This window comes from Pseudophryne corroboree, chromosome 9 (genome assembly GCF_028390025.1).
Source record: "Pseudophryne corroboree isolate aPseCor3 chromosome 9, aPseCor3.hap2, whole genome shotgun sequence".
NCBI classification, from domain to species: domain Eukaryota; kingdom Metazoa; phylum Chordata; class Amphibia; order Anura; family Myobatrachidae; genus Pseudophryne; species Pseudophryne corroboree.
The window spans coordinates 30,743,199-30,770,720 of NC_086452.1; the positions used below are offsets into that span (position 1 = coordinate 30,743,199).

A 27,522-nucleotide genomic window follows, 5' to 3' on the forward strand; every position below is an offset into this window, starting at 1 on the left:
CGTGGAGACGTAGGACTGTATAGTGTCATCACCCTCTTGGTTTGTGCTGTTGAAAACATGCCTGTCCATAATTACATTCTTTACTGGCATGCAGATCTCTTCAAACTTTGCAATTAGGATGTCAGGGTCCTCTCTGTCTTCTCCGTCAGCGTATACAAAAGCATCTAATGCCTGTGAGGTTCAGCAGCGTGTATGCCTGGACTTTTTTTTTACTTGTCTGAAAGGCCTGCTATGGAGTGTATGTGCCATTCCCTTTAAAACCTCAGCCAGTTGTCAGCCACGTTTTCATCAAATATCAGCGGATCAATTCTCCTGAGACCTTGTGCCATGGCATCCCACTTCTAACACCATGTAGATGTGTAACAACAAAATCAGGACGACACTTGCAGCATCAGTGTAATACAGGTCTTTACTCCGCATGAGTCAGACACCAAGTGGAAGTAACAGGTGACAAACAGGAAGTGAGTCACCTCGGCATGACATCATCTCCCATGATGCACAGCATGCATTTACAGCCATACGGTGAAAACGTGGCTAAAGGCATGTGTCTCTGCTTCTGGGATGGGATAAAATGACAAAATGGTGGAGACATCTTGGAGGAAAACAATTTATATCTACAAGAGACTGAGGGATATATGTAATAGCCTGCGCAAGCGTTTACGACAAGTCTGAAAGATGTTTTAAAGGAGCAATCATTTAAATGGCAAAAACAGGTTGGTTTGGCCTTTTAACTGATCGCCACTTTAAAACACTGACAGAGGGAATTTGTTGTTCTACAACAGTTCCCACCCAAACGGATGGAGCTTCAGTAAAAACAAAATGAGTGAAAATTGCCGTATCCAGCAAGGCGTTAGATACATACCCGACAGCTGGTCTTGCAGCTGACGGTGCTTCTACCAAGCGGTAAGACCAAAGAGGTGACTACTAATGTAATAATTTGTTTTTTTTCTTTGTAGATGATTAATATTGTATCACAAGGCTTTCGGTGCCATTCATTGCGGTAAGAATGACAGAATATACCCATTTTTATTCTATGCTGTGTCCATCCTGAGATGGAAATTTCACAGTACTTGCAAAGGAGGCTTCGCCAGCAGTGGTGGACACCGTGGTGACCCGTTGTTAGGGAGATTTTCTAAATTTGGTAGATACTGTAGGACCAATAATGTGACATTACAATAGCTGTAGTGCTCCAAGGTGGAGTAGTTCTAAATGTCCTTTACACCGCTAAACAAAGTTACATTTCCACCTAAATATTATTTGAACCAAGGAGCTGAGATTTCCAGACAATATCTGTTCGAAATAAAAATGTCTGTATTTGGCAGCAAAATATGTTGTTTTTTCACAGGGTCAGAACCCTGATGGATCTTTGCACTGAAATAAAAAAGATATGAAGATATATATCAACATAAAACTGTCAATTTTACAGCATTTTCTATAATTTTATCAGTGAGGAATAAAGCACAAACGGCGGCTTTGCTCAATCGCTCGAAACTTAAGCGTGGCCGGTTTCCTCGCGGTGCCCGGCTGATTTATAGCTCTTATAAAATGTGTGATTATACGGGATAGCTTGCAGCACATGCTGCTTTTATTAAATAAAGATACAACGTAACACGGATTGCCTCGTTAAAGAGGGGATCTGAAAGAGAATAAAAAGGCAAGTGGGAAAATGTATAAAAGCAGAGAAAAATATAAATGTAAAGAAGAATGATAATATAAAGAAGAAATAATTGTCTCCTGTAGAACACCCAATAACTACAGGAATATTAGGGCTGTTTCCTCATGGATATTGGAAGGACTTAGCCCTGGCCATTGGCTGTTTCTATGGGCAAATTCACAAAGCAACAAATCTTGTACAAACAAATGTCAAAAAGTGCCTTAGGGAGGTTGTTCACTCAAAAGTCCACATTATATTCTGCTTCACAAATGAGAATCTTTCAAAAGTCGATTTTGTAACCAATTCTCCAATTCAATTGTTATAGTCGTAGATCAACGAATCCTTTCATCAAGCTTCTGGATATAACAGCATTTACTAATGGAAGGGCAGGTCCTGCTCTCTCTTACTCCAGCCTCAGAGCCTTAATTCTTCCCTCTGGAGAGGCCAATGTGAAAAGGATTTATGAAGGGGGGTGGGGGAGGGGGTGTTCTGTAATACGAGCACACAATATCGGAAAGAAGGTTCTGTAATAGGTGTGTACAATGGGTGGTATTCATGTGACCGACAGTCACATGACCTCCTCCACCAGCCCGACGGGTCACTGTCCCGATGGTCGGCATGCCGACCAACAGGGACTATTTCCACTCGTGGGTGTCCACGACACCCATAGAGTGGGAATAGAACCCGTGGCGACCGCAGGTCGCCACCGAGCCCGCAAGGGGCTTGCTGCACTCGCCCCTCCCTGCCGGGATCCCAGCGTCGGTATGCTGCCGGGATCCCGGCGTCGTTAAGCTGACCGGCGGTCAGGAGACCGCTGGTCAGCCGTACTACACCCGTGTACAATATTGGGGCAGATGTATTAACCTGGAGAAGGCATAAGGAATTGATAAACCAGTGATATGTGCAAGGTGATAAATACTCCAGCCAATCAGATCCTAACTGTTGATTTACATATTGGAGCTGATTGGCTGGTACCTTTATCACCTTGCACATATCACTGGTTTATCACTTCCTTGTGCCTTCTCCAGGTTAATACATCTGCCCCATTGTTTGTTGTAATGATCCGTATTAGCATGTGCTGTGCCAACTTTAATGATGTACTGCACATGTCTGTATTTCTACAACGTGCATTAATATTTCTTTGCAAAGATCTATGGTTCCTGCATTGTATACTGGCGATGAGAGCTATCTTAAGGCAGTGTTATGCCCGATTACTCTATGATGAATGAATCTGTACTTTGTATGATCAGAAATTCCTGGGCTAAAAGCAATGTTTATCAACCAACCAACTGTTCCCTTCTGGCTCATCACTTAATCTTCATCAGTTGTCCCCCATCTCTCAACAGCCATCACTCCTCACTCATCACACAAGTCGCACAGTTTACAGGCGGTACTGCTGAGTAACGAATCATGATATTCACTCTGATTCTGAGGATTGATTAGAATAAGCGATTTGGGCAGATGTACTAAGCGTTGGAGAATGATAAAGTGGAGAGAGATAAAGTACCAACCAATCAGCTCCTAACTGCCATGTTACAGATTGTGTTTAAAAAATGATAGGAGCTGATTGGGTGGTACTTTACCTCTCCCCACTTTCTCACTCTCCAAGGCTTAATACATTGACCCATGTTCTAAGCTGGGCACTGCACATTCTACTCACATCTATGCCTGGATACTTTATTGTGATTGGCTCCTTTTCATTTGCTTGCCAGTGATTGGACTGATTGAACCGTGGGTTGATTTTTACTTCATATGCCAAATGTTATCCCAAACAGGGCTGATTAGGATCTGTATTCGGTGATTCATAATTTATGAAATTTGTACAAAATTTTGGCTTCAATGTGACAAATTTTCCTATCAACACTTATGCCTTGAAGACTGTGCCATACATTATCACATACTGTATATTTGCTATACACTTTACATATGTGGCAGTTTGACAGTGGAGCGGTTACCCCCATTGTTTGTGTTAACCAGGGGAGATGTATCAAACTTTCAAGAGAGATCATTTGAGAAATGGTCCAACCAGCTGCTTCCAACTGTCACTTTTTTTAAACTGTGCTAGATAAATGATAGAAGCTGTGGCAACTTTACCTCTCTCTAAGGATTGATACATCTCCCCACCAGTCTGCTGAAGGTGGTCTGCAACGTCAGTTGTGAGAAGTTTTCCTACCTGCTCTGGGTATCCATCCATACTCCGCTGCCCTTTTGTTTGTATTAAGCAGCGGCCAGACTGAGGACCTCTCTGTGCCGACGGGATCTGGATCGGCAGTGGAGACTGGTACTGTTGTATTGTCACCTTGTTCATCCCGCCGTCATAGTGCGGCTGCTCCCTGGATCTGTGTTGCAGGCTCTGCGATCCCATTAACGTCTGGATATGGCTACCTGCCTGTGGGTAATGTAACCCGTTAGGCAAAGCTTCAGGAAGCTGAAAAGAAGCAATTATTACAGTACATCTCATATGTTCCGCTAGAAGAGGACCTTTCGTGTCTGATGCCTGACCGCCATCTTCCCTCTGCCAATATGCGCAAACTCTGCCAAATTTTCACTGGCCTCCAGAATTACTGTACACTGACTGCTATTCTGTCTCATGGCACATGAAATCATAGTACGCATTCTGAGAATGAGGATTCTGCTCCCCAAAATTAAAAGCGATTAATCGTTAAGTTTAGAGTCAAGTTATTACAACACCGGGCGCACCGTGTGCACCAAGGATACTACAAATCAGACTTCCATGGTGTTGAATTAAAACATAACTCCAAACCTCCGGATTACTAACATAGGTACCTTTGAAACTGAATAAGGCGGCAGTTTTCTAATACTAGCTAACACAGTTGCTGGAAACTAAGTAAAGAAAGTTTATTTAGAGTAAATGTTCAAAGCCGAAAATAGTTTTGTTACTTTTAGGCCCCCCCACCGATGGCAATAGTACAAATTTTAAATGTCACGGATTGTGGTAAAGCGAAATCCCCCCCCCCTTCCCCGTTACGCACCCTGCCATAAAGCAGCTGTATAATGTACCCTCTCTACAAATGTTCATTATTGTGACGTAGACATCAGGTCTGTCAGCGATTGTCAGGCTTCTATAGCGCATAACAATTGTTCACACCCATTTGGCAAACTACACTTGGCAAAACTAACCCACAGAAAGAGAGCAATGGGAAACATAGCGTCTTATATGGTGACGGTGAGAGGGAGTAACTGTGTATGTATAAGGTGATGTATTTACTCGTGGCTAAGTGTATGTTCCCCTGCTACGGGGATTATACGCTTTCATTTAAGCAAATCCTATGGTTTGATGAAAGGACCCATTAAAGAAAACCAAGCAGCTGATGCATCCTGTACCAGCCGGCGGATTACTCCAGCAAGCAAAGAGGATTAGTATTGTATAGGGGCTGCACCCTGAGGGGCTGAGTGAAGATATTAAATCAGATGCGTGTGGATGGTTCTCAGCAGTGATGCTAAAGCACAGACCCCACACAGAGGGTGCATTACCAGGCCTGTGTTCTCACCCGCCACTGGACCTGATCTCAAGCAGGGGGTACATTACCAGGCCTGTGTTCTCACCCGCCACTGGACCTGATCTCACGCAGGGGGTGCATTACCAGGCCTGTGTTCTCACCCGCCACTGGACCTGATCTCACGCAGGGGGTGCATTACCAGGCCTGTGCTCTCACCCGCCACTGGACCTGATCTCACGCAGGGGGTGCATTACCAGGCCTGTGTTCTCACCCGCCACTGGACCTGATCTCACGCAGGGGGTGCATTACCAGGCCTGTGTTCTCACCCGCCACTGGACCTGATATCACGCAGGGGGTGCATTACCAGGCCTGTGTTCTCACCCGCCACTGGACCTGATCTCACGCAGGGGGTGCATTACTAGGCCTGTGTTCTCACCCGCCACTGGACCTGATCTCACGCAGAGGGTGCATTACCAGGCCTGTGTTCTCACCCGCCACTGGACCTGATATCACGTAGGGGGTGCATTACCAGGCCTGTGTTCTCACCCGCCACTGGACCTGATCTCACGCAGGGGGTGCATTACCAGGACTGTGTGCTCACCCGCCACTGGACCTGATCTCACGCAGGGGGTACATTACCAGGCCTGTGTTCTCACCTGAATTGGGCCTGATCTCAAGCAGGGGGTGCATTATCAGGCCTGTGTTCTCACCCGCCACTGGACCTGATCTCACGCAGGGGGTGCATTACCAGGCCTGTGTTCTCACCCGCCATTGTACCTGATCTCACACAGGGGGTGCCTTACCAGGTCTGTGTTCTCACCCGCCACTGGACCTGATATCACGCAGGGGGTGCATTACCAGGCCTGTGTTCTCACCCACCACTGGACCTGATATCACGCAGGGGGTGAATTACCAGGCCTGTGTTCTCACCCGCCACTGGACCTGATCTCACGCAGGCGGTGCATTACCAGGCCTGTGTTCTCACCCGCCACTGGACCTGATATCACGCAGGGGGTGCATTACCAGGCCTATGTTCTCACCCGCCACTGGACCTGATATCACGCAGGGGGTGCATTACCAGGCCTGTGTTCTCACCTGAATTGGGCCTGATCTCAAGCAGAGGGTGCATTACCAGGCCTGTGTTCTCTCCCGCCACTGGACCTATCTCACGCAGGGGGTGCATTACCAGGCCTGTGTTCTCACCCGCCACTGGACCTGATATTACGCAGGGGGTACATTACCAGGCCTGTGTTCTCACCCGCCACTGGACCTGATATCACGCAGGGGGTGCATTACCAGGCCTGTGTTCTCACCTGAATTGGACCTGATCTCACGCAGGGGGTGCATTACCAGGCCTGTGTTCTCACCCGCCACTGGACCTGATCTCATGCAGGGGGTGCATTACCAGACCCTGTGTTCTCACCCGCCATTGGACCTGATCTCACGCAGGGGGTGCATTACCAGGCCTGTGTTCTCACCCGCCACTGGACCTGATATCACGCAGGGGGTGCATTACCAGGCCTGTGTTCTCACCCGCCACTGGACCTGATCTCACGCAGGGGATGCATTACCAGGCCTGTGTTCTCACCCGCCACTGGACCTAATCTCACGCAGGGGGTGCATTACCAGGCCTGTGTTCTCACCCGCCACTGGACCTAATCTCACGCAGGGGGTGCATTACCAGGCCTGTGTTCTCACCCGCCACTGGACCTGATATCACGCAGGGGGTGCATTACCAGGCCTGTGTTCTCACCCGCCACTGGACCTGATCTCAATAGGGGGTACATTACCAGGCCTGTGTTCTCACCCGCCACTGGACCTGATCTCACGCAGGGGGTGCATCACCAGGCCTGTGTTCTCACCCGCCACTGGACCTGATCTCACGCAGGGGGTGCATTACCAGGCCTGTGTTCTCACCCGCCACTGGACCTGATCTCACGCAGGTGGTGCATTACCAGGCATGTGTTATCACCCGCCATTGTACGTGATCTCACACAGGGGGTACATTACCAGGTCTGTGTACTCACCCGCCACTGGACCTGATATCACGCAGGGGGTGCATTACCAGGCCTGTGTTCTCACCCGCCATTGTACCTGATCTCACACAGGGGGTACATTACCAGGTCTGTGTTCTCACCCGCCACTGGACCTGATATCACGCAGGGGGTGCATTACCAGGCATGTGTTCTCACCCGCCACTGGACCTGATCTCACGCAGGGGGTGCATTACCAGGCCTGTGTTCTCACCCGCCATTGTACCAGATCTCACACAGGGGGTACATTACCAGGTCTGTGTTCTCACCCGCCACTGGACCTGATATCACGCAGGGGGTGCATTACCAGGCCTGTGTTCTCACCCACCACTGGACCTGATATCACGAAGGGGGTGAATTACCAGGCCTGTGTTCTCACCTGCCACTGGACCTGATCTCACGCAGGGGGTGCATTACCAGGCCTGTGTTCTCACCCGCCACTGGACCTGATATCACGCAGGGGGTGCATTACCAGGCCTGTGTTCTCACCCGCCACTGGACCTGATATCACGCAGGGGGTGCATTACCAGGCCTGTGTTCTCACCTGCCACTGGACCTGATATCACGCAGGGGATGCATTACCAGGCCTGTGTTCTCACCCGCCACTGGACCTGATCTCACGCAGGGGGTGCATTACCAGGCCTGTGTTCTCACCCGCCACTGGACCTGATCTCAAGCAGAGGGTGCATTACCAGGCCTGTGTTCTCACCCGCCACTGGACCTGATCTCAAGCAGAGGGTGCATTACCAGGCCTGTGTTCTCACCCGCCACTGGACCTGATCTCACGCAGGGGGTGCATCACCAGGTCCTGTGGTCTCACCCACTACTGGGCCTGATCTCATGCAGGGGGTGCATTACCAGACCCTGTGTTCTCACCCGCCACTGGACCTGATCTCACGCAGGGGGTGCATCACCAGGCCCTGTGGTCTCACCCGCCACTGGACCTGATCTCACGCAGGGGGTGCATTACAAGGCCTGTGTTCTCACCCGCCACTGGACCTAATCTCACGCATGGGGTATATTACCAGGCCTGTGTTCTCACCCGCCACTGGACCTAATCTCACGCAGGGGGTGCATTACCAGGCCTGTGTTCTCTCCCGCCACTGGACCTGATCTCACGCAGGGGGTGCATTACCAGGCCTGTGTTCTCACCCGCCACTGGACCTGATCTCACGCAGAGGGTGCATTACCAGGCCTGTGTTCTCACCCGCCACTGGACCTGATCTCACGCAGGGGGTGCATTACCAGGCCTGTGTTCTCACCCGCCATTGGAGCTGATCTCACGCAGGGGGTGCATTACCAGGCCTGTGTTCTCTCCCGCCACTGGACCTGATATCACGCAGGGGGTACATTACCAGGCCTGTGTTCTCACCCGCCACTGGACCTGATCTCACGCAGGGGGTGAATTACCAGGCCTGTGTTCTCACCCACCACTGGACCTGATCTCACGCAGAGGGTGCATTACCAGGCCTTTGTTCTCACCCGCCACTGGACCTGATATCACGCAGGGGGTGCATTACCAGGCCTGTGTTCTCCCCCGCCACTGGACCTGATATCACGCAGGGGGTACATTACCAGGCCTGTGTTCTCACCCGCCACTGGACCTGATCTCACGCAGGGGGTGAATTACCAGGCCTGTGTTCTCACCCACCACTGGACCTGATCTCACGCAGAGGGTGCATTACCAGGCCTGTGTTCTCACCCGCCACTGGACCTGATATCACGCAGGGGGTGCATTACCAGGCCTGTGTTCTCACCCGCCACTGGACCTGATCTCACGCAGGGGATGCATTACCAGGCCTGTGTTCTCACCCGCCACTGGACCTGATATCACGCAGGGGGTGCATTACCAGGCCTGTGTTCTCACCCGCCACTGGACCTGATCTCACGCAGGGGGTGCATTACCAGGCCTGTGTTCTCACCCACTACTGGGCCTGATCTCATGCAGGGGGTGCATCACCAGGCCCTGTGGTCTCACCCGCCACCGGACCTGATCTCACGCAGAGGGTGCATTACCAGGCCTGTGTTCTCACCCGCCACTGGACCTGATCTCACGCAGGGGGTGCATTACCAGGCCTGTGTTCTCACCCACTACTGGACCTGATCTCACGCAGGGGGTACATTACCAGGCCTGTGTTCTCACCCGCCACTGGACCTGATCTCAAGCAGAGGGTGCATTACTAGGCCTATGTTCTCACCCGCTACTGGACCTGATCTCAAGCAGAGGGTGCATTACTAGGCCTATGTTCTCACCCGCCACTGGACTTGATATCACGCAGGGGGTGCACCACCAGGCCTGTACCAGGCCTGTGTTCTCACCCGCCACTGGACCTGATATCACGCAGGGGGTACATTACCAGGCCTGTGTTCTCACCCGCCACTGGACCTGATATCACGCAGGGGGTGCATTACCAGGCCTGTGTTCTCACCCGCCACTGGACCTGATATCACGCAGGGGGTGCATTACCAGGCCTGTGTTCTCACCCGCCACTGGACCTGATATCACGCAGGGGGTGCATTACCAGGCCTGTGTTCTCACCCGCCACTGGACCTGATATCACGCAGGGGGTGCATTACCAGGCCTGTGTTCTCTCCCGCCACTGGACCTGATATCACGCAGGGGGTGCATTACCAGGCCTGTGTTCTCACCCGCCACTGGACCTGATATCACGCAGAGGGTGCATTACCAGGCCTGTGTTCTCACCCGCCACTGGACCTGATCTCACGCAGGGGGTGCATTACCAGGCCTGTGTTCTCTCCCGCCACTGGACCTGATATCACGCAGGGGGTGCATTACCAGGCCTGTGTTCTCACCCGCCACTGGACCTGATATCACGCAGGGGGTGCATTACCAGGCCTGTGTTCTCACCCGCCACTGGACCTGATCTCACGCAGAGGGTGCATTACCAGGACTGTGTTCTCACCCGCCACTGGACCTGATCTCACGCAGAGGGTGCATTACCAGGCCTGTGTTCTCACCCACCACTGGACCTGATCTCACGCAGGGGGTACATTACCAGGCCTGTGTTCTCACCCGCCACTGGACCTGATCTCACGCAGGGGGTGCATTACCAGGCCTGTGTTCTCACCCGCCACTGGACCTGATCTCACGCAGGGGGTACATTACCAGGCCTGTGTTCTCACCCGCCACTGGACCTGATCTCACGCAGGAGGTGCATTACCAGGCCTGTGTTCTCACCCGCCACTGGACCTGATCTCACGCAGGGGGTGAATTACCAGGCCTGTGTTCTTACCCGCCACTGGACCTGATATCACGCAGGGGGTACATTACCAGTCCTGTGTTCTCACCCGCCACTGGACCTGATATCACGCAGGGGGTGCATTACCAGGCCTGTGTTCTCACCCGCCACTGGACCTGATCTCACGCAGGGGGTGCATTACCAGGCCTGCGTTCTCACCCGCCACTGGACCTGATATCACGCAGGGGGTGCATTACCAGGCCTGTGTTCTCACCCGCCACTGGACCTGATCTCACGCAGGGGGTACATTACCAGGCCTGTGTTCTCACCCGCCACTGGACCTGATCTCAATAGGGGGTACATTACCAGGCCTGTGGTCTCACCCACCACTGGACCTGATCTCATGCAGGGGGTGAATTTTAAGATTGATTAGAATAAAAAATAGAAACACGTTTTATGCAACATGTCTGCAATTATTGTGCAGTGTAATCCCAATTATTGTACAGTGTAATCCCAATTATTGTGCAGTGTAATCCCAATTATTGTTCAGTGTATTCCCAATTATTGTGCAGTGTAATCCCAATTATTGTACAATGTTATCCCATTATTGTACAAAGGGGGTAATTCAGACCTGATTGCTAGCAGGCGACTTTTGCACTGCTGCGATCAGATAGTGTATTTTCACTTTGCAAGTGTGCGATCGCATTTGTAGCAGAGCTGCACAAACAGATGTTGTGCAGTTTCTGAGTAGCCCAGGATTTACTCAGCCGCTGCGATCACATCAGCCTGTCCAGGACCGGAATTGACGTCAGGAACCCTCCCTGCAAACGCTTGGACACGCCTGCGTTTTTTTCAGACACTCACAGAAAATGGTCAATTGCCACCCACAAATGCCCTCTACCTGTCAACAATCTCCTTGCGAACGCCCGTGCGAATGCACCCTTTGCACAAACCCATCGCTGAGCGGCGATCTGCTAATAGGCTAAAATCCGGCAGTTCTGCGCATGCGTATGCACCGCAGGGCGCATGCGCTAAGCAATTTTACACAAAACGATGCTACTTTACTTACGAACAAAGCTTTTGAGTCGCTCTGTTGATCGGAGAATGATTGACAGGAAGTGAGTGTTTCTGGGTGGTAACTGAGCGTTTTACGGGAGTGTGCTAAAAAATGCAGGCGTGCCAGCAGAAAACGCAGGAGTGGCTGGAGAAACGGGGGAGTGGCTGGCCGGACGCAGGGCGTGTTTGTAACGTCAAACCAGGAACTAAACGGACTGAGGTGATCGCAATCTAGGAGTAGGCCTGGAGCTACTCAGAAACTGCAAGGAAATACTTAATAGCAGAATTGCTAATCTTTCGTTAGCAATTCTGCTAAAGTAAAATACACTCCCAGTGGGAGGCGGCCTAGCGTTTGCATTGCTGCTAAAAGTAGCTAGCGAGCGAACAACTCGGAATGACCACCATTGTACAATGTTATCCCGTTACTGTGCAGTGTAATCCTGTTACTGTGCAGCGTAATCCCATTATTGTGCAGTGTAATCCCATTATTGTGCAGCGTAATCCCATTATTGTGCAGCGTAATTCCATTATTGTGCAACGTTGCAGCGTAATCCCATTATTGTGCAGCGTAATCCCATTATTGTGCAGCGTAATCCCATTATTGTGCAGTGTAATCCCATTATTGTGCAGCGTAATCCCATTATTGTGCATCGTAATCCCATTATTGTGCAGCGTAATCCCATTATTGTGCAGTGTAATCCCATTACTGTGCAGTGTAATCCCATTATTGTGCAGTGTAATCCCATTATTGTACAATATAATACGATTATTGAGAGATGGTTTTTTAAATGTCAAAATAGAAGAAGAGATACACCCACATTTCTGCCTTCATCTGATAGCACGTCACCCGACCTATACACCCCATAATCTGCTACTTAAATCAATGCGACTGAAGCAATGCAAATTTCCAGCGCTGTTTTATTTTTTTCAGCAGTCTTTTTCTCATGGTAATAGTACATATAGTGCTTTTCTCACAGCGATTGCTGATTAATGTCATATGCTATATAGTATTATGTACTTACTGTTGCATATATTGGCATTGGATTGTTAGTATCATTCTTATAGTGTCACCTACATAACAGAGGGGATAGACGCTTTGCAGGCTGAACCAACAGCCATGAGAATGCAACGATTACATTTACTACCATAGGTACTAGTGACATCACTGAGGCAATATGTGGCCTGAAAATTCAACCATTCAATTCAAAGACCTAGGGGTAAATGTATCAAGCCTTTGAGAGAGATAAAGAGAAGAAGTTGCCCAATCAGCTTCCAACTGTCATTTACTGAGCAGAGTCTATGTAATGACAGAACCTGATGGGTTGCTGCGGGCAACTACTCCACTTTATCTCTCTCCAAGGCTTGATACAACTCCCCCCTGGTGACATCACTGAGCCAAAGAATGAAGGTAGGCATTTTCTCACGAGCACAAGCGGGTTTGAAACAAACGGGATCCCGCGCAACGCAGCAGGGTTGGGGAGTTGTGATCCAATAGGAAGCCAGTAATCTGGTTCTTATTGGTCCATGGGAACATAAGGGGTAATTCCAAGTTGATCGCAGCAGGATTTTTTTTTAGCAGTTGGGCAAAACCATGTGCACTGCAGGGGAGGCAGATATAACATGTGCAGAGAGAGTTAGATTTGGGTGGGGTGTGTTCAATCTGCAATCTAAATTGCAGTGTAAAAATAAAGCAGCCAGTATTTACCCTGCACAGAAACAAAATAACCCACCCAAATCTAACTCTCTCTGCACATGTTATATCTGCCCCCCCCTGCAGTGCACATGGTTTTGCCCAACTGCTAAAAAATTTCCTGCTGCGATCAACTTGGAATTACCTTCATACTCCTCTGCGGCAGCCATATTGGGCTGGACATCATACGTGCAGAAGGTCTGGGAGATGCAACATTCAAAAGCTATGCATGGAAAAATGACCTCTACGTTTGGATAACATATTATGGTATGTCAGTGTCATAAGCATAGAATGAAATAACTACATACATACATGTTTATGTGACACACTAAGGCACGGACTGGGTATGAGGATTCTAGTTTCAATCAGAGCTCATCAAATACCTTCTTAGCGACAGTTTCCGGTGGGACGTCTCTTCGGCCCAGTGGGTACGGGTTCCACTGACTGATAGATATATCTTCCTGTCCATTATCCATGATGTTGCTCTGCTGCGACGGAGTCTGTGGTATTGACAGAAACATAGAATGATCAGCCCCCCTATGTCACGAGGATGTAACCGTATCAGCAAGTCAGAAGCCAGTCACCGGAGCTAGGGGTACTCTGCTCAGAATTCTGCGTCAGTTATACTTTGGATGGAAATTCATTCACTTGGGGGGATCTTATCTACACTCTGCAGGTGGCATTTGGTGATCGTAGTTTTTGCATCATTTATTTTGGGTTTATTGTTGGAATAAATACCCCGACATTGGTGGAACTGTCATTTCTGCAACTTTTGACTCCCAGCCTGAATATCTTATCAATATTATTATTATTATTATTAGTTGATGGTCATCTTTAAATCAGTAACCCCAGGTGTCAGTGTACCATTGTCCTGGGACCCCAGGTGTCAGTGTGTCATTGTCCTGGGACCCCATGTGTCAGTGTGCCATTGTTCTGGGACCCCAGGTGTCAGTGTGTCATTGTTCTGGGACCCCAGGTGTCAGTGTGTCATTGTTCTGGGACCCCAGGTGTCAGTGTGTCATTATACTGGGACTCCAGGTGCCAGTGTGTCATTGTCCTGGGACCCCAGGTGTCAGTGTGTCATTGTTCTGGGACTCCAGGTGTCAGTGTGTCATTGTCCTGGGACCCCAGGTGTCAGTGTGTCATTGTTCTGGGACCCCAGGTGTCAGTGTGTCATTGTTCTGGGACTCCAGGTGTCAGTGTGTCATTGTCCTGGGACCCCAGGTGTCAGTGTGTCATTGTTCTGGGACCCCAGGTGTCAGTGTGTCATTGTTCTGTGGCCCCAGGTGTCAGTGTGTCATTGTTCTGGGACCCCAGGTGTCAGTGTGTCATTATACTGGGACCCCAGGTGTCAGTGTGTCATTGCTCTGGGACCCCAGGTGTCAGTGTACCATTGTCCTGGGACCCCAAGTGTCAGTGTGTCATTGTTCTGTGACCCCAGGTGTCAGTGTGTCATTGTTCTGGAACCCCAGGTGTCAGTGTATCATTGTTCTGGGACCCCAGGTGTCAGGGTGTCATTGTTCTGGGACCCCAGGTGTCAGTGTGTCATTGTCCTGGGAACCCAAGTGTCAGTGTGTCATTGTTCTGGGAGCCCAGGTGTCAGTGTGTCATTGTCCTGGGAACCCAAGTGTCAGTGTATCATTGTTCTGGGACCCCAGGTGTCAGTGTGTCATTGTCCTGGGACCCCTGGTGTCAGTGTGTCATTGTTCTGGGACCCCAAGATTCACTGTTAAGGTGATTGCAGCTGCCATATTTAGGATGATTATAAATGTCCAACCGCAACCACACACCCCAGTTTTCTGAAATCTATTTTATAATTGACTGTGTTTTTATTAGTGATGAGCGGGTTCGGTTTCTCGGAAACCGAACCCCCCCGAACTTCACGCTTTTTACACGGGTCCGAGGCAGACTCGGATCTTCCCGCCTTGCTCGGTTAACCCGAGCGCGCCCGAACGTCATCATCCCGCTGTCGGATTCTCGCGAGACTCGGATTCTATATAAGGAGCCGCGCGTCGCCGCCATTTTCACACGTGCATTGAGATTGATAGGGAGAGGACGTGGCTGGCGTCCTCTCCGTTTAGAGTAGACTAGAGAGTAGTAGAGACACTTGATTTACTAATTTTGGGGAGCATATTAGGAGTACTACTTGCTGATAGTGTGACCAGTGACCACCAGTTTAATTAATCCGTTCTCTGCCTGAAAAAAAACGATCCACAGTGTGACACAGTCACATACCATATCTGTGCTCAGCCTCAGTGTGCTGCATCATCTATGTAATACTGTATATCTGACTGTGCTGAGTGCTCAGTGCTCACACAGCTTAATTGTGGGGGAGACTGGGGAGCAGTTATAGCAGGAGTACATATTTTAACAGTGCACACTTTTGCTGCCAGAGTGCCACTGCCAGTGTGACTGACCAGTGACCACTGACCACCAGTATATTGTGATTGTCTGCCTGAAAAAGTTAAACACTCGTCGTGTGGTGTTTTTATTCTATAAACGCATTCTGCTGACAGTGTCCAGCAGGTCCGTCATTATATAATATATACCTGTCCGGCTGCAGTAGTGATATATATATATTTTTTATATCATTATCATCCAGTCTATATTAGCACTGCAGCAGACGCAGTACGGTAGTCCACGGCTGTAGCTACCTCTGTGTCGGCAGTCGCTCGTCCATCCATAATTGTATACCACCTACCCGTGGTGTTTTTTTTTTCTTTCTATCTTCTTGATACTAGTAGCTTACTTTAGGAGTCTGCAGTGCTGAGCTGACAGTGTCCAGCAGGTCCGTCATTATATAATATATACCTGTCCGGCTGCAGTAGTGATATATATATATTTTTTATATCATTATCATCCAGTCTATATTAGCAGCAGACGCAGTACGGTAGTCCACGGCTGTAGCTACCTCTGTGTCGGCAGTCGCTCGTCCATCCATAATTGTATACCACCTACCCGTGGTGTTTTTTTTTTCTATCTTCTTGATACTAGTAGCTTACTTTAGGAGTCTGCAGTGCTGAGCTGACAGTGTCCAGCAGGTCCGTCATTATATAATATATACCTGTCCGGCTGCAGTAGTGATATATATATATTTTTTATCTCATTATCATCCAGTCTATATTAGCAGCAGACGCAGTACGGTAGTCCACGGCTGTAGCTACCTCTGTGTTGGCAGTCGCTCGTCCATCCATAATTGTATACCACCTACCCGTGGTGTTTTTTTTTTCTTCTATCTTCTTGATACTAGTAGCTTACTTTAGGAGTCTGCAGTGCTGAGCTGACAGTGTCCAGCAGGTCCGTCATTATATAATATATACCTGTCCGGCTGCAGTAGTGATATATATATATTTTTTATATCATTATCATCCAGTCTATATTAGCAGCAGACGCAGTACGGTAGTCCACGGCTGTAGCTACCTCTGTGTCGGCAGTCGCTTGTCCATCCATAATTGTATACCACCTACCCGTGGTGTTTTTTTTTTTCTATCTTCTTGATACTAGTAGCTTACTTTAGGAGTCTGCAGTGCTGAGCTGACAGTGTCCAGCAGGTCCGTCATTATATAATATATACCTGTCCGGCTGCAGTAGTGATATATATATATTTTTTATATCATTATCATCCAGTCTATATTAGCAGCAGACGCAGTACGGTAGTCCACGGCTGTAGCTACCTCTGTGTCGGCAGTCGCTCGTCCATCCATAATTGTATACCACCTACCTGTGGTGTTTTTTTTTTTTTTTCTATCTTCTTGATACTAGTAGCTTACTTTAGGAGTCTGCAGTGCTGACAGTGTCCAGCAGGTCCGTCATTATATAATATATACCTGTCCGGCTGCAGTAGTGATATATATATATTTTTTATATCATTATCATCCAGTCTATATTAGCAGCAGACGCAGTACGGTAGTCCACGGCTGTAGCTACCTCTGTGTCGGCAGTCGCTCATCCATCCATAAGTATACTAGTATCCATCCATCTCCATTGTTTACCTGAGGTGCCTTTTAGTTGTGCCTATTAAAATATGGAGAACAAAAATGTTGAGGTTCCAAAAATAGGGAAAGATCAAGATCCACTTCCACCTCGTGCTGAAGCTGCTGCCACTAGTCATGGCCGAGACGATGAAATGCCAGCAACGTCGTCTGCCAAGGCCGATGCCCAATGTCATAGTACAGAGCATGTAAAATCCAAAACACCAAATATCAGTAAAAAAAGGACTCAAAAATCTAAAATAAAATTGTCAGAGGAGAAGCGTAAACTTGCCAATATGCCATTTACCACACGGAGTGGCAAGGAACGGCTGAGGCCCTGGCCTATGTTCATGGCTAGTGGTTCAGCTTCACATGAGGATGGAAGCACTCAGCCTCTCGCTAGAAAAATGAAAAGACTCAAGCTGGCAAAAGCACAGCAAAGAACTGTGCGTTCTTCGAAATCACAAATCCACAAGGAGAGTCCAATTGTGTCGTTTGCGATGCCTGACCTTCCCAACACTGGACGTGAAGAGCATGCGCCTTCCACCATTTGCACGCCCCCTGCAAGTGCTGGAAGGAGCACCCGCAGTCCAGTTCCTGATAGTCATATTGAAGATGTCAGTGTTGAAGTACACCAGGATGAGGAGGATATGGGTGTTGCTGGCGCTGGGGAGGAAATTGACCAGGAGGATTCTGATGGTGAGGTGGTTTGTTTAAGTCAGGCACCCGGGGAGACACCTGTTGTCCGTGGGAGGAATAGGGCCATTGACATGCCTGGTGAAAATACCAAAAAAATCAGCTCTTCGGTGTGGAAGTATTTCAACAGAAATGCGGACAACATTTGTCAAGCCGTGTGTTGCCTTTGTCAAGCTGTAATAAGTAGGGGTAAGGACGTTAACCACCTCGGAACATCCTCTCTTATACGTCACCTGCAGCGCATTCATAAGTCAGTGACAAGTTCAAAAACTTTGGGCGACAGCGGAAGCAGTCCACTGACCAGTAAATCCCTTCCTCTTGTAACCAAGCTCACGCAAACCACCCCACCAACTCCCTCAGTGTCAATTTCCTCCTTCCCCAGGAATGCCAATAGTCCTGCAGGCCATGTCACTGGCAATTCTGACGAGTCCTCTCCTGCCTGGGATTCCTCCGATGCATCCTTGCGTGTAACGCCTACTGCTGCTGGCGCTGCTGTTGTTGCTGCTGGGAGTCGATAGTCATCCCAGAGGGGAAGTCGTACTCGTAAGACCACTTTTACTACTTCCACCAAGCAATTGACTGTCCAACAGTCCTTTGCGAGGAAGATGAAATATCACAGCAGTCATCCTGCTGCAAAGCGGATAACTGAGGCCTTGGCATCCTGGGCGGTGAGAAACGTGGTTCCGGTATCCATCATTACTGCAGAGCCAACTAGAGACTTGTTGGAGGTACTGTGTCCCCGGTACCAAACACCATCTATGTTCCATTTCTCTAGGCAAGCGATACCGAAAATGTACACAGACCTCAGAAAAAGACTCACCAGTGTCCTAAAAAATGCAGTTGTACCCAATGTCCACTTAACCACGGACATGTGGACAAGTGGAGCAGGGCAGGCTCAGGACTATATGATTGTGACAGCCCACTGGGTAGATGTATGGACTCCCGCCGCAAGAACAGCAGTGGCGGCACCAGTAGCAGCATCTCGCAAACGCCAACTCTTTCCTAGGCAGGCTACGCTTTGTATCACCGCTTTCCAGAATACGCACACAGCTAAAAACCTCTTACGGCAACTGAGGAAGATCATCGCAGAATGGCCTACCCCAATTGGACTCTCCTGTGGATTTGTGGCATCGGACAACGCCAGCAATATTGTGTGTGCATTAAATCTGGGCAAATTCCAGCACGTCCCATGTTTTGCACATACCTTGAATTTGGTGGTGCAGAATTATTTAAAAAACGAGAGGGGCGTGCAAGAGATGCTGTCGGTGGCCAGAAGAATTGCGGGACACTTTCGGCGTACAGGCACCACGTACAGAAGACTGGAGCACCACCAAAAACGCCTGAACCTGCCCTGCCATCATCTGAAGCAAGAAGTGGTAACGAGGTGGAATTCAACCCTCTATATGCTTCAGAGGTTGGAGGAGCAGCAAAAGGCCATTCAAGCCTATACAATTCAGCACGATATAGGAGGTGGAATGCACCTGTCTCAAGCGCAGTGGAGAATGATTTCAACGTTGTGCAAGGTTCTGCAACCTTTTGAACTTGCCACACGTGAAGTCAGTTCAGACACTGCCAGCCTGAGTCAGCTCATTCCCCTCATCAGGCTTTTGCAGAAGAAGCTGGAGACATTGAAGGAGGAGCTAACACAGAGCGATTCCGCTAGGCATGTGGGACTTGTGGATGGAGCCCTTAATTCGCTTAACAAGGATTCACGGGTGGTCAATCTGTTGAAATCAGAGCACTACATTTTGGCCACCGTGCTCGATCCTAGATTTAAAACCTACCTTGGATCTCTCTTTCCGGCAGACACAAGTCTGCTGGGGTTCAAAGAACTGCTGGTGAGAAAATTGTCAAGTCAAGCGGAACGCGACCTGTCAACATCTCCTCCTTCACATTCTCCCGCAACTGGGGGTGCGAGGAAAAGGCTCAGAATTCCGAGCCCACCCGCTGGCGGTGATGCAGGGCAGTCTGGAGCGACTGCTGATGCTGACATCTGGTCCGGACTGAAGGACCTGACAACGATTACGGACATGTCGTCTACTGTCACTGCATATGATTCTCTCCCCATTGAAAGAATGGTGGAGGATTATATGAGTGACCGCATCCAAGTAGGCACGTCAGACAGTCCGTACTTATACTGGCAGGAAAAAGAGGCAATTTGGAGGCCCTTGCACAAACTGGCTTTATTCTACCTAAGTTGCCCTCCCACAAGTGTGTACTCCGAAAGAGTGTTTAGTGCCGCCGCTCACCTTGTCAGCAATCGGCGTACGAGGTTACTTCCAGAAAATGTGGAGAAGATGATGTTCATTAAAATGAATTATAATCAATTCCTCCGTGGAGACATTGACCAGCAGCAATTGCCTCCACAAAGTACACAGGGAGCTGAGATGGTGGATTCCAGTGGGGACGAATTGATAATCTGTGAGGAGGGGGATGTACACGGTGATATATCGGAGGATGATGATGAGGTGGACATCTTGCCTCTGTAGAGCCAGTTTGTGCAAGGAGAGATTAATTGCTTCTTTTTTGGTGGGGGTCCAAACCAACCCGTCATTTCAGTCACAGTCGTGTGGCAGACCCTGTCACTGAAATGATGGGTTGGTTAAAGTGTGCCTGTCCTGTTTATACAACATAAGGGTGGGTGGGAGGGCCCAAGGACAATTCCATCTTGCACCTCTTTTTTCTTTCATTTTTCTTTGCGTCATGTGCTGTTTGGGGGGTGTTTTTTGGAAGGGCCATCCTGCGTGACACTGCAGTGCCACTCCTAGATGGGCCAGGTGTTTGTGTCGGCCACTAGGGTCGCTTAGCTTACTCACACAGCTACCTCATTGCGCCTCTTTTTTTCTTTGCGTCATGTGCTGTTTGGGGAGTGTTTTTTGGAAGGGCCATCCTGCGTGACACTGCAGTGCCACTCCTAGATGGGCAAGGTGTTTGTGTCGGCCACTAGGGTCGCTTAGCTTACTCACACAGCTACCTCATTGCGCCTCTTTTTTTCTTTGCGTCATGTGCTGTTTGGGGGGTGTTTTTTGGAAGGGCCATCCTGCGTGACACTGCAGTGCCACTCCTAGATGGGCCAGGTGTTTGTGTCGGCCATTAGGGTCGCTTATCTTAGTCACACAGCTACCTCATTGCGCCTCTTTTTTTTCTTCTTTGCGTCATGTGCTGCTGTTTGGGGAGTGTTTTTTGGAAGGGCCATCCTGCGTGACACTGCAGTGCCACTCCTAGATGGGCCAGGTGTTTGTGTCGGCCACTAGGGTCGCTTAGCTTACTCACACAGCTACCTCATTGCGCCTCTTTTTTTCTTTGCGTCATGTGCTGTTTGGGGAGTGTTTTTTGGAAGGGCCATCCTGCGTGACATTGCAGTGCCACTCCTAGATGGGCCAGGTGTTTGTGTCGGCCACTAGGGTCGCTTAGCTTACTCACACAGCTACCTCATTGCGCCTCTTTTTTTCTTTGCGTCATGTGCTGTTTGGGGAGTGTTTTTTGGAAGGGCCATCCTGCGTGACACTGCAGTGCCACTCCTAGATGGGCCAGGTGTTTGTGTCGGCCACTTGGGTCGCTTAGCTTAGCCATCCAGCGACCTCGGTGCAAATTTTAGGACTAAAAATAATATTGTGAGGTGTTCAGTGTTCAGAATAGACTGAAAATGAGTGGAAATTATGGTTATTGAGGTTAATAATACTTTGGGATCAAAATGACCCCCAAATTCTATGATTTAAGCTGTTTTTTAGTGTTTTTTTAAAAAAAAAACACCCGAATCCAAAACACACCCGAATCCGACAAAAAAAATTTGGTGAGGTTTTGCCAAAACGCGTTCGAACCCAAAACACGGCCGCGGAACCGAACCCAAAACCAAAACACAAAACCCGAAAAATTTCCGGTGCTCATCACTAGTTTTTATACACAGAAAGCAATCTAAAGGTAATCATTAAGGTTGCATAATTATCATTCATTGCCTTTCCCACAATTGTTTCAAAGACTAGAGACTATCAACAGAGGTGTAATGAGTTTTACCAATCTCGTTCATCAAGTCTGGATGATCATATTTCCGAAAAAGATCTCTTGGACGTTGCGCCATTTAGACCATTAATGTGTCGTACACATAGCGGTAAATGTAAGATATCACTACGTATGGCAACATCACAAATAGAAATAATGACACTTCTGAGCACTGACAGCAGGCTATACTCAAATGGAAAACATATCCTCCGGAACCCTAATGCATCAGATGGCTGCACCAACACTGCTACATACATGACCGCTGGGACTTGGAATATTCCGCTATTTTGAGAGAAGGTAAGTTACAGGTAAGAAGGAGAAGGTAAGTGTCCACATGATGGATGTTGGCCTTGAATCCTACTTACCTACTCTCCTGGAACTGCCAGGAGGCTGCCAAAAATTGGGTTGCACTCCTGGCCACCTGGAAGAGTGGGTAAGCCTCCCACCACCGGCCACCACGTACCCCAAGCCGCCCACTTACCAAGTGAAGTGGGTCGATCCAGACGGTAATCTTGGCTTTGTGCTGCAGGGGGCATGACCAGTGTCGGACTGGGGTATGAAGGGCCCACCGGGGAACACCGTGGTAGGGGCCCATGTTTAGGGTGTGGCCAGCCACTACATTGGTTTTCCTAACCATTAGAGAGTACATGGTGTGGGTCCATTGATACATTTATTTAGTAAATACTGCTAGTGCATGCATGATAATACAGCAGATCAATAACAGTAATGCATTGTCGACAGTAAACCATAGTCCAGTACCAGGGCCGGATTATGGTCTGTGGGGGGCCCCTGGGCAACAAATTTGTGGGTCCCCACACACTGTCCTCACAACTGCAAAAAAAACAGCATTTACCTGTCTCCTCTCCGTCCTCCTCGGCAGCTGAGCTGTTCCTTTACAGCTGCGGCCGCCGAGGAGCTTCACTCACAGCAGTGTGAAGTCTCGCGAGATAATGTCAAATCTTGCGAGACTTCACACTGCAGTGAGTGAAGCTCCTCGGCGGCTGCAGCTGTAATGGAGCGTCTCAGCTGCCGAGGAAGACGGAGAGGAGACTGGTAAATGCTGTACTCCTACTCCAATGATTTTTTTGCAGTTGTGAGGACAGTGTGTGGGGGCCCCCGGGACGACCGCCCCTTCCGCCCCGCCGTTAATCCGGCTCTGTCCAGTACAGTATTAGGTAATATATGTATAATGTATACTGTAATTCAAGAACATAGTCTGGAACCTGATACCTAGAGGAGGAGGTGAGTTTCCTCTGTACCCCTGTGGGTCAATCCAACCCTGGGCGTGGCCACGATGATGCAAACACGTCCCTCCTGTGCCACACCATGCCCCCTGTGCTGCACCACTGCCCCCATCCCCCCTTCCTCAACTGCTCCCCATCTGTACAGACCAGGGCCCTCATTCCGAGTTGTTCGCTTTTAGCAGCTTTGCACACGCTAAGCCGCCGCCTACTGGGAGTCAATCTTAGCTTAGCAGAATTGCGAACGAAAGATTCGCACAATTGCGAATAGACGCTTCTTAGCAGTTTCTGAGTAGCTCCAGACTTACTCTGCCACTGCGATCAGTTCAGTCAGTTTCGTTCCTGGTTTGACGTCACAAACACACCCAGCGTTCGCCCAGACACTCCCCCGTTTCTCCAGCCACTCTCGCGTTTTTCCCAGAAACGGCAGCGTTTTTTCACACACACCCATAAAACGGCCAGTTTCCGCCCAGAAACACCCACTTCCTGTCAATCACACTCCGATCACCAGAACGAAGAAATTTCTTCGTTAAGCCGTGAGTAAAATACCAAACTTATTAGCAAATTTACTTGGCGCAGACGCACTGCGAACATTACGCATGCGCATTAGCGACTAATCGCTCCGTTGCGAGTAAAAAAATAACGAGCGAACAACTCGGAATGAGGGCCCAGGCTCTCCCCTCCTGGAGAAGGACTTCAGAATGTCAGCAATTATGCCTTGAATGCCATACCGCTCAATGAATACAGTATATACTAATCCAATTTTGTTGCCAAATTCTTTAGAAGATAAATGTGATTTTAATGTTAATGTATAGAGGACAGTCCTCATAATTAAATTAAACCTTGTGTATCAAACTAAATGACGAGGGTTTCTCATAATAATGTGACTGGTTAGGAAACTATCACAACGGAGTAAGTCTGGATTCAGCACTGCGGGGTTTTATTATCATTCATTTCCTAGAATAAATTATGAAAACGAATCCTGATCCGCAGTGTCACTGCGGATGATTCATACGCCGGTGATGGAACGTCGTGTTATTTACACCCCACACACTTCTGCAGTCTCCGTTACTCTCCTAAGGTCACTTCTTTTTTTTTTTCTTCCTAATTTCCTCGGTTTATTTGCTAATAACTTCTCCGCCCACACGCCCGCTGAAATATTCTGTGCCACGGATTAGCCTTCTCTCTAGCTGTGCTGCATTCTTAATGCGCTGCCTACAGAGCCGCCAAATGATGTCTCTGCTCAGACCTATCTGCGGCTGCTGCTGAGGTAGGAGACCTATATTTGCAGGATCAAGAGTACAAGACCTTAAATAATATATTTTTTAATTAGGACAAAACGCTCATTTCATTTACGTACCGGCGACAAAACGCAGTAGGAATAATTATGCAGCCTGTGGAGCGGGCGTAATGAGCTTAAACTATGACCCGTGAAAAAGTTAAGACAAGAACTCAGTAAGAGGCCTTTACACTGGGAACAGCTCGGGAATTACTGTCTGCGGATTCATCTGTTACTCAATTATGGATGACAGGCCCGGCTTCCCTCTACCTTCCCAGGCGCTGAATCATCCTGCACTGTCCTTTCCTTGCCTGACTCCTGCACTGAGGGTCTTCATTTATCCTCATACGGTCTCATCATACACTACAAGGCTTAGTGTAGATTAAGGGCCTAAGGGGTCTATTTACTAAATCCTGGATGGAGATAAAGTGGACAGAGGTAAAGGGGGTCATTCCGAGTTGATCGCTCGCTAGCTACTTTTAGCAGCCGTGCAAACGCATAGTCGCCGCCCACGGGGGGGGGAGTATTTTCGCTTTGCAAGTGTGCGAACAGCTTTGCAGCCGAGCTCTGCAAAAACAGTTTGTGCAGTTTCTGAGTAGCTCTGGACTTACTCAGCCGCTGCGATCACTCCAGTCTTTTTGGTCTCGGAATTGACGCCAGACACCCGCCCTGTAAACGCCTGGACACGCCTGCGTTTTTCCAAACACTCCCAGAAAACGGTCAGTTGCCACCCACAAACGCCTTCTTCCTGTCAATCTCCTTGCGATCGGCTGTGCGAATGGATTGTTCGTTAAATCCATCGCTCAGCAACGATCCGCTTTGTTCCCCTACCACGTGCCTGCGCACTGTGGAGCATATGCATGCGCAATAGTTACCTAATCGCTGCGCTGCGAAAAACGTCAGCAAGCGATCAACTCGGAATGACCCCCAAAATACTAGCCAATCGGCTCCTAGCTGTCATTTTTCAAACCCAGCCTGTACACAAATGCCGACACAAAGCCCTTCGCGGACATCCGTGCGTATGAATGAGTCGCCCCACTTTGAGCATCTGTAGACTCAGTAATAGGACTGGAGCTGTAATTCTGGTCACACCATCAAAACTTGCAGGGGTAGATTTTCCACCTCCTACGTGAATGGCAGGGCTGCCGATAGCTCTGCTGGGCCCCGGTACTGGGAGGGGGGCGCGGCCAACTCGGGGAGGTGTGGCACTCACTCTTCTTACTAGCACATTAAAAATGTACTATTCACGTGCTGCACATGGAGGTGTGTGTGTGGGTGGGGAGGTGGGCACCAGTCGCTAGTCTCTCCCCCTTTCCCAGCGGCCTCCGGGAATAATGATGCGTCTGGAACTTCACTAAGGCCCTCATTCCGAGTTGTTCGCTCGCTAGCTGCTTTTAGCAGCATTGCAAACGATAGGCCGCCGCCCTCTGGGAGTGTATCTTAGCTTAGCAGAAGTGCGAACGAAAGTTAGCAGTTCTGCTATTAAAATATTCCCTGCAGTTTCTGAGTAGCTCCAGACCTACTCCTAGATTGCGATCACTGCAGACTGTTTGGTTCCTGGTTTGACGTCACAAACACGCCCTGCGTTCGGCCAGCCACTCCCCCGTTTCTCCAGCCACTCCTGCGTTTTTGTCTGGCACGCCTGCGTTTATTAGCACACTCCCTGAAAACACTCAGTTACCTCCCAGGAACACCCACTTCCTGTCAATCACTCACCGATCAGCAGAGCGACTGAAAAGCGTCGCTCGGCCCTGTGTAAAATTGCATAGTTTTGTGTGAAAGTACTTAGCGCGTGCGCCCTGTGGCCCATACGCATGCACAGAAATGCCGGTTTTTAGCCTGATCGCAATTCTGCTAAAAACGGCAGCGAGCGAACAACTCGGAATGACCACCTAAGTCTTTTGGTTTGGTTGTTTCCAGTGACAATGTTTTCACTCCTGTACACAACTCCCAACGAGTCATGGCCATTAGGAACTGATGGCAATCTTAGATGTTACCAACCGGACGGAAATTGCTTTTCACATCAGATGACTGGTTTGCGATGGACGGCAGGTTTGTGATATGGGCTCTGCCCCTCCATCCTGAGACCGCTTTGTCCTGATTTGGCTGGCAGTTTAGGAGGCATGTTCAGAGCAGCGGTGAATGAGCCCCACACACCCCCTGTTATTTGTGCAGCATTCAAATGGTCTCTTAAAGAAACCGGGACAGGCCACAGTCCAGGGGATTTAAACCACCGGACATGTCACTGTGGCCACGCCCCATTACTCATGGCCACGCCTCAGTCTCATGCATGTGCACTTGTCCCAATTCACATCTCCTGGTTCACGTTCAGCAAATGCCATGCTGGCCAGTCCAGTTTGGCCAACCAGAAGATGCTTTCTGCGCTATTTTAGACGCTAATCCACTTGCTTGCTGTGTAACAAGGTGACACAATAGCCGCACAACATCACTCAATGAACTTTGAGCCGTAAGGCCCACTCTGTTTGCAGTCCGTGAAATGAATTCACCTAATGCACAATACAGGGTTTGGCTAAAGTCATGAGGTTGCCATCACTGGAAATATGAGCAAATGCAAAACCGCCTATAAATACAGGATTCAGAACCGCGCCGGCCCTCTCCGCAGCCTTAATTATTAAAATCTTATTACATTTTTGGGAGCCATTTGTCACAGTAAGGTGAACACAGGGATGCATTTATTACTGGGAGAGAATGAAACTATTGCCATTGATATAATTTCCCTGATAAATTGCTCAGTTTATCTGCAGCTCAGAGCCTGCTGCACAGTAACGAGGGAGAGGGGACGGAAGAATTAGCAGATTGGTAATAATATTAATATTAAACATTCCTTTCCGCTCGTATAAATAACAACACACGTGTATGCAGGGCCGTAACTACGCGTGTGCCTGGCACACAGCGCAGTCGCCCTGAGGGCGCAACTGGCTGCATCCCCGTTCCAAGGGGACATTAGTCAGCGGCATTGTAATGAGTCAAACTGACTCATTATGAGCCGCCTGAGCGAGAAGAGGCGGAGACAGGGGAGGAGGAGGAGGGAGGGGGACTCGGGAGCCGCAGCAGTGCACTGTAATTGGTGGCAGCGCCGCTGCAGCTGTCCCTCTCCTTCCACATAGGCTGGCCGCCGCCGCTGTGAATGTTGGGAAGCACTTCCCTCATCCCAGCATTCACAGCGGCGGCAGCCAGCCTATGTTGAAGGAGAGGGTCAGCTGCAGCGGCGCCGCCACCAA

The 27,522-nt window shown here is 49.2% G+C and overlaps 1 protein-coding gene across 6 annotated transcripts in view; it reads right to left on the reverse strand.

The window, feature by feature from the left end:
• Nucleotides 1-27,522, reverse strand: part of LRRC7 (leucine rich repeat containing 7) — a 630,524-nt gene that overhangs the window by 82,702 nt on the left and 520,300 nt on the right. For 4 of the 6 annotated variants that reach the window (XM_063939105.1, XM_063939107.1, XM_063939108.1 and 1 more), the window contains 2 exons: nt 13,478-13,594; nt 3,828-4,082 (listed from right to left, as the gene is read on the reverse strand). In XM_063939105.1, coding sequence (XP_063795175.1) covers nt 3,828-4,082; nt 13,478-13,594 — 372 coding nt within the window. The remainder of the gene's footprint in view (nt 1-3,827; nt 4,083-13,477; nt 13,595-27,522) is intronic. The other 2 variants (XM_063939106.1, XM_063939109.1) reach the window with 1 other exon arrangement.